Source organism: Lethenteron reissneri, chromosome 38 (genome assembly GCF_015708825.2).
Source record: "Lethenteron reissneri isolate LAM-NWPU_2019-01 chromosome 38, ASM1570882v1, whole genome shotgun sequence".
Taxonomy (NCBI): Eukaryota; Metazoa; Chordata; class Hyperoartia; order Petromyzontiformes; family Petromyzontidae; genus Lethenteron; species Lethenteron reissneri.
Window position 1 is genome coordinate 7,501,730 of NC_083816.1, and position 21,493 is coordinate 7,523,222.

At 53.8% G+C, this 21,493-nt stretch overlaps 1 protein-coding gene across 1 annotated transcript; it reads left to right on the forward strand.

Moving 5' to 3' along the window:
- Nucleotides 1–640: 640 nt before the first annotated feature.
- Nucleotides 641–20,749, forward strand: LOC133351761 (protein Wnt-7b-like). The gene is made up of 4 exons (XM_061567248.1): nt 641–1,923; nt 14,965–15,191; nt 17,846–18,117; nt 20,245–20,749. The coding sequence occupies exons 1-4, from the start codon at nt 1,850–1,852 to the stop codon at nt 20,743–20,745; spliced, it is 1,074 nt and encodes a 357-aa protein (XP_061423232.1). The 5' UTR covers nt 641–1,849; the 3' UTR covers nt 20,746–20,749.
- Nucleotides 20,750–21,493: the final 744 nt, after the last annotated feature.

A 21,493-nucleotide genomic window follows, 5' to 3' on the forward strand; every position in this document is an offset into this window, starting at 1 on the left:
TAATAAAATAATTCTCACGACGTTTCGGCCACAACGCAAGCATCCGTCCTCAGGTGAAGAACAGGTCTGTCAGAAAGACAGGTCTGTCAGAAAGACAGCGTCTGACAGACCTGTTCTTCACCTGAGGACGGCTGCTTGCGTTGTGGCCAAAATGTCGTGAGAATGATTTCATTTTGTTTTATTTTTATTATTTTATAATTTCCATTCTACGTGACTTTACCGAAAGAACCAAGAAGACACTACCTCGTCCTCCACCAGCACCACCACCAGCACCACCACCAACCACCACCACCAGCACCACCAGCACCATCACAACCACCACTAGCCACCACCAAGTCTCCACCTCCAAACCTTCCGTGCCCCCCCCTCGCCCCCCGCTCCCAGTCGCCGTGGGGCGTGAACCCGTCCGACCGCGAGGTTTCGCGAGTCACAGTCGTAGAGTTTTGCAGTGGGGGGTAGCAGCCACCTTCACCACAGGGCAAGTTCGTGGTGGTTGGTTTGGTGGTGGTGGTTGTGGAGAGGAAGCTGAGCAAAGCTCGATAGGTGATCTCAATCCATCAATTAACCCTCCCTCCCATATTGCTGGCGTTTGTGGAATCGATTCAAACCGCCCCCCCCCCAGTGTTTTTTTTGGTGTGTTTTAAACTGAAACAAAACAAACAGCAGTCGCGACTTGTTAGGTCGGTACGGCAGCATGCGGCACGCCGCACGTGCGTAACGCGACATGCGCACGGCTGCCGGCGATGATGTCTCCTGTCGGCTGGGCCGAGAGAAGAGCGCGGGGAGTCTTGTGGGAGATGAGGAGCGCGCGTTGAGTCGGCCGAGGAGGCGCGCGCATGGGACGAGCCGCGCGTAACGAACGGTGCCGTCAGGGTAAGGGGGCGCGGAGATTTGCGTCAGAGATAATGGGAGATGTAAACAATGCAGAGCGGGTAGGGAGATAAATAGAGGCCGAGGGAGGCAAACAGAGAGAGATATGCAGAGATAAATATATAGGGAGAGAGAGCGAGAGAGCGAGAGAGCGAGACACGCGCGCGCGCATAGGCAGACACGCGATGAGAGACACCGCGTGTCACACACGGAGAGATTTTGAGACAGTCAGAGATACGGGCACAGGGGGTGACTCTAGTGGGACGCAGTAAGACGGAGAGAGTCACAGAGAGAGAGAGAGAGACAGAGAGAGAGACAGACAGAGAGACACAGAGAGACAGAGAGAGACAGACAGAGACAGAGAGTCACAGAGAGAGAGACACAGAGATACAGACAGAGAGACACAGAGAGACACACAGAGAGACACAGAGAGACAGACAGAGAGAGAGACAGAGAGAGAGACAGACACAGAGAGAGAGACACAGAGAGACAGACAGAGAGAGAGAGACAGAGAGACACGCAAACACAGCGGCGGTCGCAGAGGCGGATTGAGACAGACGCACATCAGGGGCGAGACAGCCGCACGACGAGTAACACGACAGACGGGGACAGGCGCAGAGAGAGAGAGAGACACGCACAGAGCGAGAAGGCGGAGAGGGGCGACTGCGTGTGAGTCGCCTTCAACTCGTCACAGTTCACCTGCGAACGCGGCCACCACCAACCACCACCACCACGCGACTCTCCCTCCTTTGAGCGCACGTTCCTCGGTTGGGCATTGCCACCACCACCACAACCAACCACCAGCACCACGCGACTCTCCCTCCTTTGAGGGCACGTTCCTCGGGTGGGCATTGCCACCACCACCACCAGCACCAGCACCACAACCAACCACCAGCACCGCCTCTAACACACCATCAACAAAGGTCGAGGCGCAGAGGAGAAAGGGCTCCCTAGCCCCGAATCGAGTATCGGCCTCGCCATGAGAAGGCGTCATCGGAGACCCGGCCTCCTGCACATCTCGCTCTGCACGGGGATCATCCTCGCTCGGCTCGGGTAAGAGACGCGTCCGATGCGCGTGGGAAGACGCTCGCTCGCTCGCTCGGCTGGTTGGTCGTGAGTCGTCTTGCCTGGCTTCGCGAGTCCTGGCGATGTCGTCGTTGTTGTTTGTGTGTAGGTCGACTCAGCCTCAAGTTTAGTACCCCGGTGCGCTGTGTAAACATCGGGACTGGGGAGACAAAGGCGGTCGGGAGTGGTGCTGGCCCACCCACACCCCCCTCGGGGACCGTACCGGCCTGCATAAGTTGCTGCATGCAATCGGCACTTGCCCTTAAGGTCTGTTCGAGGCTACATGGAGGATCTTTGTCTTTGGGGGACGTCGGTGTAGTCGTGGTGCGGTGGTTGACGCCACAAACCCCAGCTACCCGAGTTCGATTCCTGCTGTCGTTTCCCAGTTCTCCTCTAGGTCGACTCAGCCTCAAACGAGAAGCAGGCGATCGAGCGTGTTGCACCACCGACCCCCATTCTATCCTTAATAGGTGCTTGCTAACAGAGCGCTCACAGATATCAACGGAACGTATTCATTTGCGAGGCGTGCGCGTTGTATATGCGTATCTTATACCGCAGTATATGGTATATGTGTGTACTCCATACATTCCATGTGAATCAAGTGAATTCCATATCGACTGTTGGGGCGGTAACGGGCACGCGCACCCGAGCGTATTTGTATCCCCGGTTATGATACTTCACACATACACACCGCATCAGACACTAGTTTTCAGGCTGAGTCGACCTAGGAGGGGCGGGGCAGACACGCGCACAAAGGCAAAGATTTGTCCCCGTGTAGCCTGCGGCACTCTTAGGGCAAGTGCTGTTCACGAGCAGCCTATGTTGGCCGGCCGCCTTTGTCTCTCCCGTAACCCTCACATACACACAACACATACACTCCAAAGCACACACATGCACACACATGCACACACATGCACACACATGCACACACATGCACACACATGCACACACATGCACACACATGCACACACATGCACACACATGCACAGATATGACATTATATATTACACCACACACCATATATACACACGTAATGTGTGTATGTTGTGTATATACGCATACATACACACACACTTATATGCACACGCATATGCACGCTCTCACATACAAATACATATACACATACATGACATTGCGTATAATGTACACATATACATATTGTATATATACACAAATAGACTGTTGGGGCAAGTGCTGTTAGCGAGCACTTACGAAGGCCGGAACGGCACACGAGGGGGTGGGTGGCCAGCACCACGCCCGGCCGCCTTTGCCTCCCTTGTGGCAATGTTTACATACCGCACCAGGTACTCATTTGAGGCTGAGTCGACCTAGGAGAGGCCTGGGACCGGTTCAGATAATCGTCACTGTGTTGGCCGTGAGCGGGAATCGAACCCGGGTCGCCGGGTTCATAGCGCAGCGCGCTAACCGCTACACTACCGCGCCCCACACACACACACATACACGCGTACACACACAGACACACACGCACACACCTACACACACACACAGACACACACGCACACACACACACGTACACACACACACGCGTACACACACACACGTACAAACACACGCGTACACACACACACACGTACACACACACGCGTACAAAACACACACGTACACACACACAAGCGTATACACACACGTACACACACACACACACGCGTACACACACACGTACACACATGCGCGCGACGTGGTATGTCACGGCGGCACGTGTGATGCTGACAGCTCGCAGTCACCACGCAGTGTTGATGTCAAACGCACAGCGTCTGCGCGCTGTGATACACCCACTTCGAGTATCGATTCACAGCGCTGCTTGGACGTTAGCAACATTATCACGGTCTTTATTTCAACGACCGAAACAACGCGACAACGCATATGCAGAACATTGCACGCGTCGGTATACGACCACACAGAACACTTGCCACGTCCATCCTGTCTGTGTGGTCGTATATGAAGTCCATCCATTCATTTCTCAATCGCTCGACTGCTTACCCACTTAAAGTCACTGCCAAAGGTGTCCGCGGCTGTGCTGACGAACGGCTTCCTCGGGATCGTATCGCGTGTTGGTTCGGCACGATGTTCGACGTTTCGCTCCACGTGCTAGGATGGGATGGGAGGTTACTTTGTTTTTTAAGGAATTGAATTTTTATTCAGCGGAGCGTAAACGTTTTTTGGCAATAAATCTGGGTTGTTTCCAACACCATCAACATTATCATCAACACTATCGACACAACCAACATTATCGTCATCATCAACATCATCAACACCATCAACACCATCACAAACACAACCATCATCAACACCACCAACAACAACGCCATCAACATCAATACAACCAACGTCATCAACATCAACACCATCAACACCACCAACACAACCAACACCATCATCAACACCACCAACACCACCATCAACACAATCAACATCATCATCATCAACACCACCACCAACACAACCAACACCACCAAAACTACCAACACAGACCCCCGTGTAGCCCTAACAGACTGCTGGGGCAAGTGCTGTTAGCGAGCACCTATTCCTAAGGCCGGCACGGCACACGAGGGGGTGGGTGGCCAGCACCACGCCCGGCCAATACGCAATTGCAGTGCTGTTCCAACACCACCAAGACCACCAACAACCATCAACACCAGCTCAAGGCTCCGTGATGACATGCACACGCGAATCTATCCCTGAAATTGTTTCCAATATATTTGATTACCTTTACTCAAATGTCAAGGGTTGTCGAATCAGCCCTCTGAATTCAAGAGCGCATTGCGTCATATTGACGACTTTTAATTGTTGTTAGATTCCATTACTAACCGTTACTATTTTTCGATTTAAAGCTTTCATGACTGCAGGGATTCATCTTCTTGGTTCTTTCGGTGAAGTCACGTAGAATGGAAATGATAAAATAATAAAAATAAATCATTATAAAATAATTCTCACGACGTTTCGGCCACAACGCAAGCAGCCGTCCTCAGGTGAAGAACAGGTCTGTCGGGAAGACAGCGTCTGAACGCTGTCTTCACCTGAGGACGGCTGCTTGCGTTGCGGCTGAAACGTCGTGAGAATTATTTTATTATGTTTTATTTTTATTATTTTATTATTTCCATTCTACGTGACTTTACCGAAAGAACCAAGATAAGCGTTACTAATTATAGCGCTCGATTAATCATTTACACCGCCTTGGTCAATCCACTGCTGGATGAAGGCCAACCCTCCCTACGTCTCCGACGCCACCAGCATCTCTCCCCGATCGCGAAGAATAACAATCCACCGCTTGCGCTCTCAACACCAAACTCTGTCATCACTCCGTCTCTGCCCTACACTTCGGACGCGTTCCGTATTCAGGATATTAACACGGATTTATTTTTAAAATTATCCTTATGGCGGTACCCCCGGGGTACCGAATAATACAAAATGGGCCTAGGCAATTCAATATGTTATTTCTGGGACACTGTTTTTGTCCAGGGGTGTACTCAACTCCGCGACTGGGGTACCAATCAATCCGAAATCGGTGCCACACTCCGCGATGTCGAAACACTGCGAGGACTATTGCATATCGTTACTTTCGTCATCATTCCATTCATTTTGATTCTACGTTCGTTCAATATGCCCAATGTGCATTCGTTTCGAACATACGTGTTTGTAAAGACGCTATATTTTTCGATTTAAAGCTTTCGTGACTGCAGGGATTCATCTTCTTGGTTCTTTCGGTAAAGTTACGTAGAAGGCAAATAATAAAATAATAGAAAGAAAAAATTATATAATGTTATTTTATAATATTTAATAATGGCATATTATTTTATTATTTATTTTTACTATTTTATTATTTCCATTCTACGTGACTTTACCGAAAGAACCAAGAAGACGCTATATTTGTACACGCAAACAACAATAAGACGAACTAACAGCCCGTCGTCAATTCGCTCCTCCTCCTCCTCGTGGCGTGCCACGCGCGTGCAAGTTGCCTTCGCCATACTTCACCACGCTGGGCAGTGCACGCGGTCGAGGAAGGGTGACCGGAGGAGCGGTGGGTCAGGACAGGGTTCGGACATCGTTCGCCACTGACGGTAGCCGTGGCCGGGAACCGAACTCAGGATGTCCGCCTCTTCCACCCTCTGTGTACTTTCTGTGCTGCATTCGGCCAAGACAGGTGCATATACTACAGTATACAAATACTGTAGTGTATGGGTGCATATACTGGAATGCGAACAGTAACGTACGGGCCGTGGTGACCGATGTGGAATCTATTGTGGGGGTCTAGAAGCCCAGATAAGAGAGATCGGATTTGGTACAAGTTATTTGGGTACGTGTGCTCTGTACGGATGTTGAACTTCTTTTGCGCCGTACGTAGCCAACCGTGCCAATCGGAGATGCGGGATGATGCTGCTGCTGCTGCTGCGTTGGCTGTGGTGCAACAAGGACAATTAACAAACGAGCGAAGATTCAATTCAACTCGCATTGATCAATACATAACAGGAAGACAAAAAAACCACACACCGTCGGCGACGTTTCGGGCAATGACCCCTTCTTCGTAGCACACACACATGGATTTGGTACAATTTTCACTCGAATCTACACTTGTGACTAGAACCACCCACAGACATAAAGAAACACAGAGTGCATGTTTAATTGCTGTGCAACGTCTCACACACACACGTCTCTCACTCACACTCTCTCACACACACACACGTCACACACACACGCCACACACACACACACGTCACACACACACCACACACACACACGCCATAGACGAGCCCACACCATTAGTGGACCGAGTAATTTGCCTCCGGTGTAGCGTGACACCAAACGCAGAAAACGACACGCCACGGTGTTTACTTTGACGCAGCACTGTTTAGAGAACAGTCTATCGGCAGCGTGTAGAGCCACATCATATGAACTATTACACTACAAACTAGTTTGTGTTTTACCAGGCAAGGCCCACTGAGCTATACAGCTTATTTTCAGAAGCGAACTGGCCACAGACGATAGCTCAACAAAGCGGCTCGTCACGTGGAAATGTATAGGAGCCAAATACTCGAAGCGCGTGATGTCGATTTTAAATGTGGAGTGAAAAACCGGAGGACCCGGAGAAAAATCCACGCCACCACGGGGAGAAAGAGAAACACGCAAACTCCAAATATACAGCAGCAGGCGTCAGGGTCGGGATCGAACCCACGACCTCCTGTATACCAGGCGAGGTAGTTAACATCTCCTAGCCACCGTGATCATGATGAGAGAGAGACACGCAACTCCAAATATACAGCAGCAGGCGTCAGGGTCAGGATCGAACCCACAACCTCCTGTATACCAGGCGAGGTAGTTAACATCTCCGAGCCACCGTGATCATGATGAGAAAGAGACACGCAAACTCTAAATATACAGCAGCAGGCGTCAGGGTCGGGATCGAACCCACGACCTCCTGTATACCAGGCGAGGTGGTTAACATCTCCTAGCCACCGTTGCGTTCCATATGTTGAGTGCAGCGGTAGTGTGTTGAGTGGTGACCGCACTGCGTTGCAGAGCCAGGGCACGGCTAACATCAGTGGCGAGTGGTTCCTGCTCCCATCCCTTCACCAACCCCGCACTGGCCAGCCTGGTGAAGTATGGTCAAAACAACCCCCCCCCCCCCCCCCACCACGCCATACTCCAAGACTCACACGACATCGGGAGGACTTCATACAGCAGTGCATTGACAAAACACCGTATATCAAGTCCCCTTTAGCTAAGAAGGCATTAAGGAGGGTGTCTGCTGCATTGCGGATGCTTTGGTCAATGAAAGTTTGGTTCTTGACCCGGCTTAAGCCCATGGCGCACGCGCGCGCGTGTCACGTGGACGCAACTCTCAAAGCTCCGCACGGATAGATCCACGGATCCGTTGCTGCGCCGCCATCTCCTGGCTAATCGTTGTAGGAATGTGAGAGGCGAGGTTGAGGAGGAGGTGGTGGTGTGTGTCTGTGTGTCTGTGTGTGTACGGGGATCTGTAGTGTAGCGGCTAGGAACGCTGCGCTATGCTACGAACCCCGCGACCCGAGTTTGATTCCCTCTCACGGCCACCACCGGTGACGATTATCTGAACCGGTCCTGGGCTTCCTTTAGGTCGACTCAGCCTCGAATGAGTACCCGGTGCGGAAAGAATCGCGACTAGGGAGACAAAGGCGGCCGGGCGTGGTGTTGGCCACCCACCCCCTTGTGTGACGTGCCGGCCTTCATATGTGCTCGCTAGCAGCACTTGCCCCAACAGTCTGTTACTCCACACACTCACTCCACTCACTCCACACACTCACACACTCACGCCACCCACCACCCACTTTTGTCTTTGTGAGCGTGGCGTGTTGGATGGTTTTAGTGGGGTAGAAACGGGGTCACAGCGACACTTTGTACAAGTGTAACTCACATTTCCGACTCGAACTCTTAATATATCACACTTTGTCTTGAGAGCCCTATTGGGCCAATGTGATCGTCACTGTTAAGATGTATTTCGCTTAAAAACACAACAATATTGGAACAGTTCAACCAAGTGGTTAATGGTCAAGGTGACGGTATCGTTGTCCTCGATATGTTAACTCCTTCGCCTGGTATGCAGGAGGTTCGATCTCGACTCTGACGCCTGCTGCTGTATATGTGGAGTTTGCATGTGTCTCTCTCTCTCTCTCCCCCGTGATCGCGTGGATTTTTCTCCGGGTCCTCCGGTTTTCCCCCTCCACATTTAGGAAGCACGCGTTGACAGTATTTGGTTGCTATACATTTCCACACGATAAGCCACTTCGTTGAGCTATCATTTGTGGCCAGGTCGCTTGTTAAAAATAGCTACATAACTCAGTGGGCCTTGTCTGGTAAAGTTAACCATTGTGATAAACATTTTTTTAAGTAAAAAAATAGTATTTTTATTTTATTTTTTATTTCTTACCTACGTGACTTTACCGAAAAAACCAAAGAGTATGGACCCTTGCAGTCACGAAAACTTCAAATCTAGAATTGTGATATAGTTAGTTCGGCTTTTGGGCAAGTGCTTTGAACGAGCACCTCTGAAGGTCGGCTCGGCACACGAGGGGGTGGGTGGCCAACACCACGCCCGGCCGTCTTTGTCTCCCCCCAAGCTGATGTTCTTACACAATGAACCAGGTGCTCAGTTGAGGCTGAGTCGACCTCGGGGAGGCTCACGACCGGTCCAGCTACATATCACTCGCCACCGATGTTAGCCGTTAAACATGTTGGCCAATACCCTAAGAGTAACAACGTTGGCGACACGCTGTACGCAATATCACTTGTCAATGTTAGTGTCAGCTATCCGTGGCCGAGAATCATCGGGTTCATTACGCAGTGTGCCAACCGTTGCGCCACCGCTCCTTCGCCACACACAAACAAAGACCCCCTCCCCCCCCCCCCCCCCCCGTGTAGCCTTAGCAGATTGTTGAGGGCAAGTGCTGTTAGCGAGTAGCAACACCCATGAATTATAACTGAACATCACACACATGATAATTGTTTTTTTTTACCCTTTAATCTGGCAACAAAACTGACACCTTTTTTTACAAGGAGTCATGTTTGCATAGACCACAATACCTGCAGTCATAATGCAAACAGAAAACATAACTCTGATCATGTATGCACTGTCCTTGAAGTTGATTGGTCCACACCCGAGACAGCTTTCCTTAGAGCCTAGTCTCACATGGTGTTGGACCAGATGACGCCAAAAGGCGCACAACTCAAAGACAATGCACCATCAGAGTATGAGAGCTCGGGGTGAAGCATTTACACCATTGGTACCTCACACACACGCACGGCGGGACATGCCTGACCTCGACGCAGCCAAGGTGATTGCGGCACAACCCAAGCACACAGTAAATGCACGATGCGAAAATTCCAACGAGGATACATTTTCGTTAATCCACTGCTGGATGATGAACTCGCCACACCGTGTCCGTCACGGGGGGTTCTCATCTGCCCACACGTGGCCACGCTGGTCAGCGCGGGTTTGGGTTCGAACGGTGGTGCTGGATTGCAAAGTCGGATGGCGCGATTGTCGCCGTGGTCAGCCGTGGCAGGGAATTGGATTCAGGTAAAGGTGTTCAGGTCAAGGTGTTCAGGTCAAGGTGTTCAGGTCACGGTGTTCTGGTCAAGGTGTTCAGGTCAAGATGTTCAGGTCAAGGTGTTCAGGTCAAGGTGTTCAGGTCAAGGTGTTCAGGTCAAGGTGTTCAGGTCAAGGTGTTCAGGTCAAGGTGTTCAGGTCAAGGTGTTCAGGTCAAGGTGTTCAGGTCACGGTGTTCTGGTCAAGGTGTCCATAACGCAGTCCGCTAATTATAACGCAACTTTCTTTGTTACGATTTTCAGCAGAGGTCGAAAACGCTAATGACCCACCCCCCGCCCACACTCCCCCCCCCCCGTCCGTTTAGCCCCCTCGATGCGGCCACACCACCACCACAACCACCACCACAACCACCAACACAACCACCACCACAACCACCACCACAACCACCACCACAACCACCACCACAACCACCACAACCACCACAACCACCACAACCACCACCACAACCACCACCACAACCACCACAACCACCACACCACAACCACCACCACAACCACCACCACAACCACCACAACCACCACAACCACCACAACCACCACCACAACCACCACCACAACCACCACAACCACCACAACCACCACCACAACCACCACCACAACCACCACAACCACCACCACAACCACCACAAACCACCACAACCACCACCACAACCACCACCACAACCACCACAACCACCACAACCACCACCACAACCACCACCACAAACCACCACAACCACCACCACAACCACCACAACCACCACCACAACCACCACAACCACCACCACAACCACCACACCACCACAACCACCACCACAACCACCACCACAACCACCACAACCACCACAACACCACACAACCACCACCACAACCACCACAACCACCACCACAACCACCACAACCACCACCACAACCACCACCACAACCACCACAACCACCACAACCACCACAACGACCATCACACCACCACAACCACTACACCACAACCACCACACCACCACCCACCACCACAACCACCACCACAACCACCACAACCACCACCACAACCACCACAACCAGCACCACAACCACCACCACAACCAGCACTACCATCACAACCAAAACAACCACCACCACCACCATCACCACAACCACCACAAACCACCACAACCACCACCACAACCACCACCACAACCACCACAACCACCACCACCACCACCACAACCACCACCACAACCACCACCACAACCACCACCACAACCACCACCACAACCACCACCACAACCACCACCACAACCACCACCACAACCACCACCACAACCACCACCACAACCACCACCACAACCACCACCACAACCACCACCACAACCACCACCACAACCACCAACCACCACCACAACCACAACCACCACCACAACCACCACCACAACCACCACAACCACCCACAACCACCACAACCACCACCACAACCACCACCAACAACCACAACCACCACAACCACCACCACAACCACCACAACCACCACCACAACCACCACCACAACCACCACCACAACCACCACAACCACCACCAACCAACCACCACAACCACCACCACAACCACCACAACCACCACCACAACCACCACCAACCACCAACCACCACACACAACCACCACCACAACCACCACAACCACCACCACAACCACCACCACAACCACCACAACCACCACCACAACCACCACCACAAACCACCCACAAACCACCACCACAACCACCACAACCACCACCACAACCACCACAACCACCACCACAACCACCACCACAACCACCACAACCACCACCACAACCACCACACCACCACAACCACCACAACCACCACCACAACCACCACCAACCACCACAACCACCACCACCACCACAACCACCACCACAACCACCACCACAACCACCACAACCACCACCACAACCACCACAACCACCACAACCACCACAACCACCACCACAACCACCACAACCACCACAACCCACCACAACCACCACCACAACCACCACCACAACCACCACCAACCACCACCACAACAACCACCACAACCACCACAACCACCACCACAACCACCACAACCACCACCACAACCACCACAACCACCACCACAACCACCACCACAACCACCACAACCACCACCACAACCACCACAACCACCACCACAACCACCACCACAACCACCACAACCACCACCACAACCACCACCACAACCACCACCACAACCACCACAACCACCACCACAACCACCACCACAACCACCACCAACCACCACCACAACCACCACAACCACCACCACAACCCCACAACCACCACCACAACCACCACCACAACCACCACCACAACCACCACCACAACCACCACCACAACCACCACAACCACCACCACAACCACCACCACAACCACCACCACAACCACCACAACCACCACAACCACCAACCACCACAACCACCACCACAACCACCACAACCACCACAACCACCACCCACAACCACCACCACAACCACCACAACCACCACACCACCACCACCACACCACCACCACAACCACCACCACAACCACCACCACAACCACCACAACCACCACAACCACCACCACAACCACCACAACCACCACCAACCACAACCACACACCCCCACCCACCACCACAACCACCACCACAACCACCACAACCACCAACAACCACCACCACAACCACCACCACAACCACCACACCACCACAACCACCACCCACAACCACCACCACAACCACCCAACCACACCACAACCACCACAACCACCACAACCACCACCACAACCACCACAACCACCACCACAACCACCACCACACCACCACAAACCACCACCACAACCCCCACCACAACCACCACCACAACCACCACCACAACCACCACCACACCACCACCACCACCACCACAACCACCACCACACCACCACACAACCACCACCACAACCACCACAACCACCACCACAACCACCACCACAACCACCACCACACCACCACCACAACCACCCACCACAACCACCACAACCACCACCACAACCACCACAACCACCACCACAACCACCACAACCACCAACCACCACCACAACCACCACCACAACCACCACAACCACCACAACCACCACCACAACCACCACCACAAACCACTACAACCACCACCACAACCACCACCACAACCACTACCACAACCACCACCACAACCACCACAACCACCACCACAACCACCACAACCACCACAACCACCACAACCACCACAACCACCACAACCACTACCACCACAACCACCACCACAACCACCACAACCACCAACAACAACACCACCACAACCACCACCACAACCACCACCACAACCACCACCACAACCACCACCACAACCACCACCACAACCACCACCACAACCACCACACCACCACCACAACCACTACAACCACCACCACAACCACCACAACCACCACCACAACCACCACAACCACCACCACAACCACCACAACCACCACCACTGACCACCACAACCACCACCACAACCACCACCACAACCACCACCACAACACCACCACAACCACCACCACAACCACCACAACCACCACAACCACCACCACAACCAACACACCCACCACACCAACCACCACAACCACCACCCACAACCACCACAACCACCCAACCCCCAAACAACCACACAACCACCACCACACCCACCACCACAACCACCACCACAACCACCACCACAACCACCACCACAAACCACCACAACACCACCACAACCACCACCACAACCACCACCACAACCACCACCACAACCACCACACCCCCACAACCCACAACCACCACAACCACCACAACAAAACCACCACAACCACCACCAACACCACCACAACCACCACCACAACCACCACCCCAACCACAACCACCACAACCACCCCAACCACCACCACAACCACCACAACTCACCACCACAACCACCACCACAACCACCACAACCACCACCACAACCACCACCACAACACCACCACAACCACCAACACAACCCACCACAACCACCACCACACCACCACAACCACCACCACAACCACCACAACCACCACCACAACCACCACAACCACCCACCACAACCACCACAACACCACCACAACCACCACCACAACCACCACCACCACCACCACAACCACCACCACCACCACACCCACCACACCACCCCACCACCACACCACCACAACCACCACCACAACCACCACCACAACCACCACCACAACCACCACAACCACCACCACAACCACCACAACCACCACCACAACCACCACCACAACCACCACCACAACCACCACAACCACCACCACAACCACCACCACAACCACCACAACCACCACAACCACCACAACCACCACCACAACCACCACAACCACCACCACAACCACCACAACCACCACCACACAAAGAGCGCTGTCGTCCGTGGTGGGAACCGACATCATCTGCAACACAAGATGAGATTAATAATTATTTTACTGGTAGGAACCTCCTGGTTACACCAGCCCACAGGGGATTATTGTGTCCGTCCGTCCGTCGTTCATCCAAAAATGAGAGGGGTGGGGCTGGGTGGAGAGGGGAGGGTGGGGAGGGGCTGGGTGGGGAGGGTGGGGAGGGGCTGGGTGGGGCTGAGTGGGGGCTGGGTGGGGAGGGTGGGGCTGGGTGGGGCTGGGTGGGGAGGGGCTGGTTACCCCGTGGTGCCCTTATAAAACTCAACGTTTAACCTACTCACGCCGGCTTGTGCCCGCCCTCACAGTCGGGCATATTTGCGTAATACACCACGCCGCCGTTGACCCTGGCCACATTGACCGAGCAACCCAACGTTCCTACCAGCTCCTTCCGCAGGACAATGTGTTTTATATTCTCCAAACACTAACTCCTCAATCCTTCCTCTCTCCAATCCACCACCACCACGACACGCAGAGCGCTCTCGTCCGTGGTGGCGCTGGGAGCCAACACGATCTGCAACAAGATACCGGGCCTCGTGCCGCGGCAGCGAGCGGTCTGCAGGAGTCGCCCAGACGCGATCATCGCGCTGGGCGAGGGGGCGCAGCGCGCACTCGACGAGTGCCGATACCAGTTCCGCCAGGGCCGCTGGAACTGCTCGGGGCTGGGCGAGCACACCGTGTTCGGCCAGGACATACGCGTAGGTACGATTCATTATTGATCGATAATTATTGATTAGTGATCGATTGGATGATGGTATGGTCGTGATGGTGGTGCTATAGGGGTGTGGCGTGTACAGAGCGTTCGGCCAGGACATACGCGTGGGTACGATTCATTATTGATCGATAATTATTGATTGGTGATCGATTAGATGATGGTACGGTCGTGATGGTGGTGCTATAGGGGTGTGGCGTGTACACCGTGTTCGGCCAGGACATACGCGTAGGTACGATTCATTATTGATCGATAATTATTGATTGGTGGTCGATTAGATGATGGTACGGTCGTGATGGTGGTGCTATAGGGGTGTGGCGAGTACAGAGCGTTCGGCCAGGACATACGCGTGGGTACGATTCATTATTGATCGATAATTATTGATTGGTGATCGATTAGATGATGGTACGGTCGTGATGGTGGTGCTATAGGGGTGTGGCGAGCACGCCGTGTTCGGCCAGGACATACGTGTAGGTACGATTCATTATTGATCGATAATTGTTGATTGGTGATCGATTAGATGATGGTACGGTCGTGATGGTGGTGCTATAGGGGTGTGGCGAGTACAGAGCGTTCGGCTAGGACATACGCGTAGGTACGATTCATTATTGATCGATAATTGTTGATTGGTGATCGATTAGATGGTGAATGATGAATGGTACTGAGGAATGCTCAGACAGAACGCCGTGTTCAGACAGGCATATGCATCGGCGTGACTGATATAATGTGTTAACGATTATTGATTGGATAATTAATGATTGGTGGTTGATAGATTTATGATTCGTGATTGATGCTGATTGGTCGGTGATTATACGACTGTCCATGTATTATTGGATGTTTTATCACGTAATTAGAGAATGTAAATTGATATTGGACAGTGAGTTATCGGATGATGACACTGATGATTGATAGTGATGATGAATATCGGTGAATAATTGAGTGAGTTATGATTATGATCGATTGGAAAATCGACGATTTGATGATTGGTTGGATGTTTGACGGCCATGATGATGAGTGATCGTTATGATGATTATTTATTACACGATTGGTGATTCGTGACTATGATGATGATCATCACAACGAATTGATCACCACACCAAAGCAATACATTCCTTAAAACCTGAGATCCATAAAAAGCTCCCTCCCTCCATACCTCCCCCATCCCACCCAACATTTGCCAAACTGCAGCAAGTCAACAGCTGCCATTGAGGATAACTAATATATCTTCTCAACGAATCGCCGTATGAATGGACAAATTCATGCGATGGAGTTTTCATCTCACTCCAGGAATGAGATCACTTCCCTGAGCTCAACATCAGCAGCAGCGGCAGCAGTGGCGGCTACACGAGGATTAGCTCCTGCGTGCGAGATTTCACACCCCACTGATCTCCCCGAGTCTCACATCCCCTTGACACTCTCAGCCTTAAATCCCCCCCCCCCCCCCACTGCCATTCCCTAACATCCCAACTCTCGTCAGACGCCAAAGATATCTAAAAAAAGAACTTTTTATTTATTTTAACAGGTAAGGCCCACTGAGCTATGTAGCTATTTTTCAGAAGCAACCTGGCGATCACAAATGACAGCCCAACGAAGTGGCTTATCATCACGCGGAAATTAATATCAGCCGAATACTCTTAACGCGCGTTCACTCTAAATGTAAAGCGAAAAACCGGAGGACCCGGAGAAAAATCCACGCGACCACGGGAAGGGGGGGGGGGAGAGACAGCAACCTACAAATATACAGAACAGGCGTCAGGGTCGGTATAGAACTCACAATCCTCCTGCTTACATAGACGAGGTAGTTAACATCTCCTAGCCACCGTGATGATGATGAGCGAGAGAGAGACATTCAAACTCCAAATATACAGCAGCAGGCATCAGGGTCGGTATCGAACTCACAATCCTCCTGCTTACATAGACGAGGGAGTTAACATCTCCTAGCCACCGTGATGATGATGAGAGAGGGAGACACACAAACTCCAAATATACAGCAGCAGGCGTCAGGGTCGGGATCGAACCCACGGACCCTCCAGCATACCAGGCGAGGTAGTTAACATCTCCTAGCCACCGTGATGATGATGAGCGAGATAGAGAGAGAGACACGCAAACTCCAAATACACAGCAGCAGGCATCGTCAGGGTCGGGATCGAACTCAAGGTATCCTGTACACCAGGCGAGGGAGTTTACATCTCCTAGGCACCATGATGATGATGAGCGAGAGAGACGCGCAAACTCCAAATATACAGCAGGCATCATGGTCGGGATCGAACCCACGGACCCTCCTGCATACCAGGCGAGGCAGTAAACATCTCATAGCCACCGTGATGATGATGAGCGAGATAGACAGAGAGACACGCAAACTCCAAATATACAGCAGCAGGGCATCGTCATGGTCGGGATCGAACCCACGGACCCTCCAGCATACCAGGCGAGGTAGTTAACATCTCCTAGCCACCGTGATGATGATGAGAGAGAGAGAGACGAAAATTCAAAATATACAGCAGGCGTCAGGGTCGGAATCGAACCCAATACCTCCTGTATACCAGGCGAGGTAGTTAACATCTCCTAGCCACCTTAGCGGCGTGCTGCGTTTGAACCTCCGCATATCGCTACCCCCCCCACCCCCTTCACGACGTGCCCGCAGGCAGCAGGGAGGCTGCGTTCACCCACGCCATCCTGGCGGCCGGAGTGGCGCACGCGCTCACGGCGTCGTGCAGCCGCGGCAACCTGAGCGACTGCGGCTGCGACCGCGCCAAGCAGGGCGCGTACAGCGCGCGCGAGGGCTGGCGCTGGGGCGGATGCTCGGCAGACCTCCAGTACGGCCTCCACTTCTCGCGCCTATTCGTGGACGCGCGCGAAGTGCGCCAGAGCGCGCGCACGCTCATGAACCTGCACAACAACGAGGTGGGGCGCAAGGTGAGCGAGGTGGGCGAAGTGGTGAGCGAGGTGGGGCGCGAGGTGAGGAGGTGAGGTGAGCGAGGTGAGCGAGGTTGGCGAGGTGGGGAGCGAGGTGGGGAGCGAGGTGGGGTGCGAGGTGGGGAGCGAGGTGAGCGAGGTGAGCGAGGTTGGCGAGGTGGGGAGCGAGGTGGGGAGCGAGGTGGGGTGCGAGGTGGGGGGCGAGGTGGGCGAGGTGGGGAGCGAGGTGAGCGGGGTGAGCGAGGTTGGCGAGGTGGGGAGCGAGGTGAGCAGGGTGAGCGAGGTGGGGAACGAGGTGAGGAGGTGAGGTGAGCGAGGTGGGGAGCGAGGTGAGGAGGTGAGCGAGGTTGGCGAGGTGGGGAGCGAGGTGAGCGGGGTGAGCGAGGTGAGCGAGGTGAGCGAGGTGAGGAGGTGAGGTGAGCGAGGTGGGCGAGGTGGGGAGCGAGGTGGGGGGCGAGGGGAGCGAGGTGGGCGAGGTGTCAGATGCAATACTTGCGGTGTAGTTCTAAGGCGCGTGCCGAGTACGCGGACTCGGCACTAGCGAGGGATGGAAGCAGCAGCAGGAGGAGGAAGAGGAAGAGAGTGGAGCTTGACAACGAATAGAAGAAGAGAGATGACGATGAGCAGAGGGGGAGGAAGGTGTGAGCGAGTGAGCAGAGAGAGTTGACGCGTGTGAGCGAGCACACGAGGGGATGACTCGGCACACACGTGACAGAGAGGAGCACACACGTCACAGAGAGGAGCGCACACGTCACAGAGAGGAGCGCACACGTCACAGAGAGGAGCGCACACGTCACAGAGAGGAGCGCACACGTCACAGAGAGGAGCGCACACGTCACAGAGAGGAGCACACGTGGAACATACGCGCAGGGTCGTGCTACCCGCGTAAGGCGTCGCAGAGCCAGAGACTCCAACAGGGACTCTGCGTGTGCGGGTACACGAGAGCGAGTTGGGGGGGGGGGAGTTGAGATGCGTGAGAGGGAGGGCAGCAGAGATCCGACAACGATAATGAATCTGGGGAGGGGAGTCCGCGAGATTGTGGACTTGACGCGTGCCACGCAGCGGAGTTTGGGGGGGGGGGGGCTCCACGCGTTGTGGGGGGCCCACACGGTGGGGTGTTCTCCGGGCCCCGCACCCCTCACGACGGCTCTGCTGACCCCCCCCCCCATCCGAGAGGAGCTGGAGCTAGACCTAGTACAGTAGTTTTGTTTTTAAGCGAGTTCCATCGGAGTCAAAGTCAATGTATGTTTAGTCGGTAATTGCCTGAATGTCTGAAAGCCATTTGGGGATAATTACCATTGTCATGATCAACGCCGATTACTCATCATCATCGCTGCTCTGCCCTCCATCCTTTCCATCCTTTCCACCCTCTCCATCATCCCCATCATCACCATCATTCCCATTCTCTCCATCATCTCCATCATCACCATCATCCCCATCATCACCATCATCACCATCATCCCCATCATCACCATCATCACCATCATCACCATCATTCCCATTATCTCTATAATCTCCATCATCACCATCATGCCCATCCTCACCATCATCCCCATTCTCTCCATCATCTCCATCATCACCATCATCCCCATCTTCTCCATCATCACCATCATGCCCATCATCACCATCATCCCCATCATCCCCATTCTCCATCATCACCACCATTACGATCATCATCATTACCATCATCCCCATCATCTCCATCATCACCATCATCCCCATCATCACCATCATCCCCATCACCATCATCATCACCATCATCCCCATCATGCCCATCATCACCATCCTCTCCATCATCACCATCATCCCCATCATCCCCATTCTCCATCATCACCACCATTACGATCATCATCATCCCCATCATCACCATCATCTCCACCATCACCATCATCTCCATCATTACCATCATCACCACCATCATCTCCATCATCACCATCATCATCATCCCCATCATCACCACCATCTCCATCATTACCATCATCACCACCATCACCACCATCATCTCCATAATCACCATCATCCCCATCACCACCATCATCTCCATCATCATCATCATCTCCACCATCACCATCATCACCATCCCCTCCATCCCCATTCCATCCCCGCCCTCCGCACGCCGCCGCGCAGGTGCTGCACGAGCGCATGAAGCTGGAGTGCAAGTGCCACGGCGTGTCGGGCTCGTGCACGACGCGCACCTGTTGGACCACGCTGCCCAGCTACCGCGAGATGGGCCACGCGCTGCGCGAGCGCTACCACGCGGCGGCGCACGTGGAGGCGGTCGTGGCCGGCCGCTACCACCGCCCGGCCTTCCTCAAGCTCAAGAAGACGCGGGGCAGCGGCAGCGGCAGCAGCAGCTTCCGCAAGCCAGCCGATGGAGACCTCGTCTATCTCGAGCGCTCGCCCAACTACTGCGAGGAGGACGCGGCCGCCGGCTCGCCGGGCACCCGAGGCCGCCTCTGTGACCGCGCCTCGCCGCTCACCGACGGCTGCGAGCTGCTTTGCTGCGGCCGCGGCTACAACACGCACCAGCACACGCGCTCGTGGCAGTGCAACTGCAAGTTCCACTGGTGCTGCTTCGTCAAGTGCAACACGTGCAGCGAGAGGGCCGAGGTGTACACGTGCAAGTGACGCGAGCGGTCGCACCGAGGGGGGTGGGGGGGGGGTAGGGGTGGAGTGTGGGGGGAGGGGGGCACGCAAGGAGGGAGGGAAGCAGCAGGAGGAGGAGTGTAGGTTGACAGCGGGCAGGAGAAGAGAGATGAGGAGGAGGGTGTGAGTGAGTGAGCACGGGGGGAGGAGGGGGAACTCAACACGCGCGTCACAGGGAGGAGCGCACGCGTCACAGAGAGTAGCACGTGGACTCGGCACGTGCGAGGACGAGGTGTGGGTTTGTGGTGGTGGCGAGCGTGAGAGGGAGAGCAGAAATCCGACAAGGTGATGAATCTGTGAATCTCTGGGGAGGGGATGTCCGCCAGGGTGTGGACTCGAAGCGCACCACTCGGCGGAGCTTGGGGAGGACTCAAACAAGTGAGAACGGGAGGAGCCCAGGAGATTTCAGAGCCCAGGAGATTCCAGAGCCCAGGAGATTTCAGATCGCGCTCGCGACAGAGCGATGCTCACGCCACGCTGGGACTTACTTGCTGGGCATCACTAAAACTGAACTTTGTATTTTATTTTACCAGGCTTTATGACGTGCAAATGTATGACTGCCAAATACTCTGAACGCGTGATGTTGATTCTAAATGTGGAAAGGGAAAAAAACCCGAAGAACCCGGAGAAAAATGTCGCGCTAACATGTGGAGAGAGAGACATTCAAACTCTAAATATACAGCAGCAGCAGGCGTCGGGATTACACCCACGACCTCCTGTGTATCAGGCG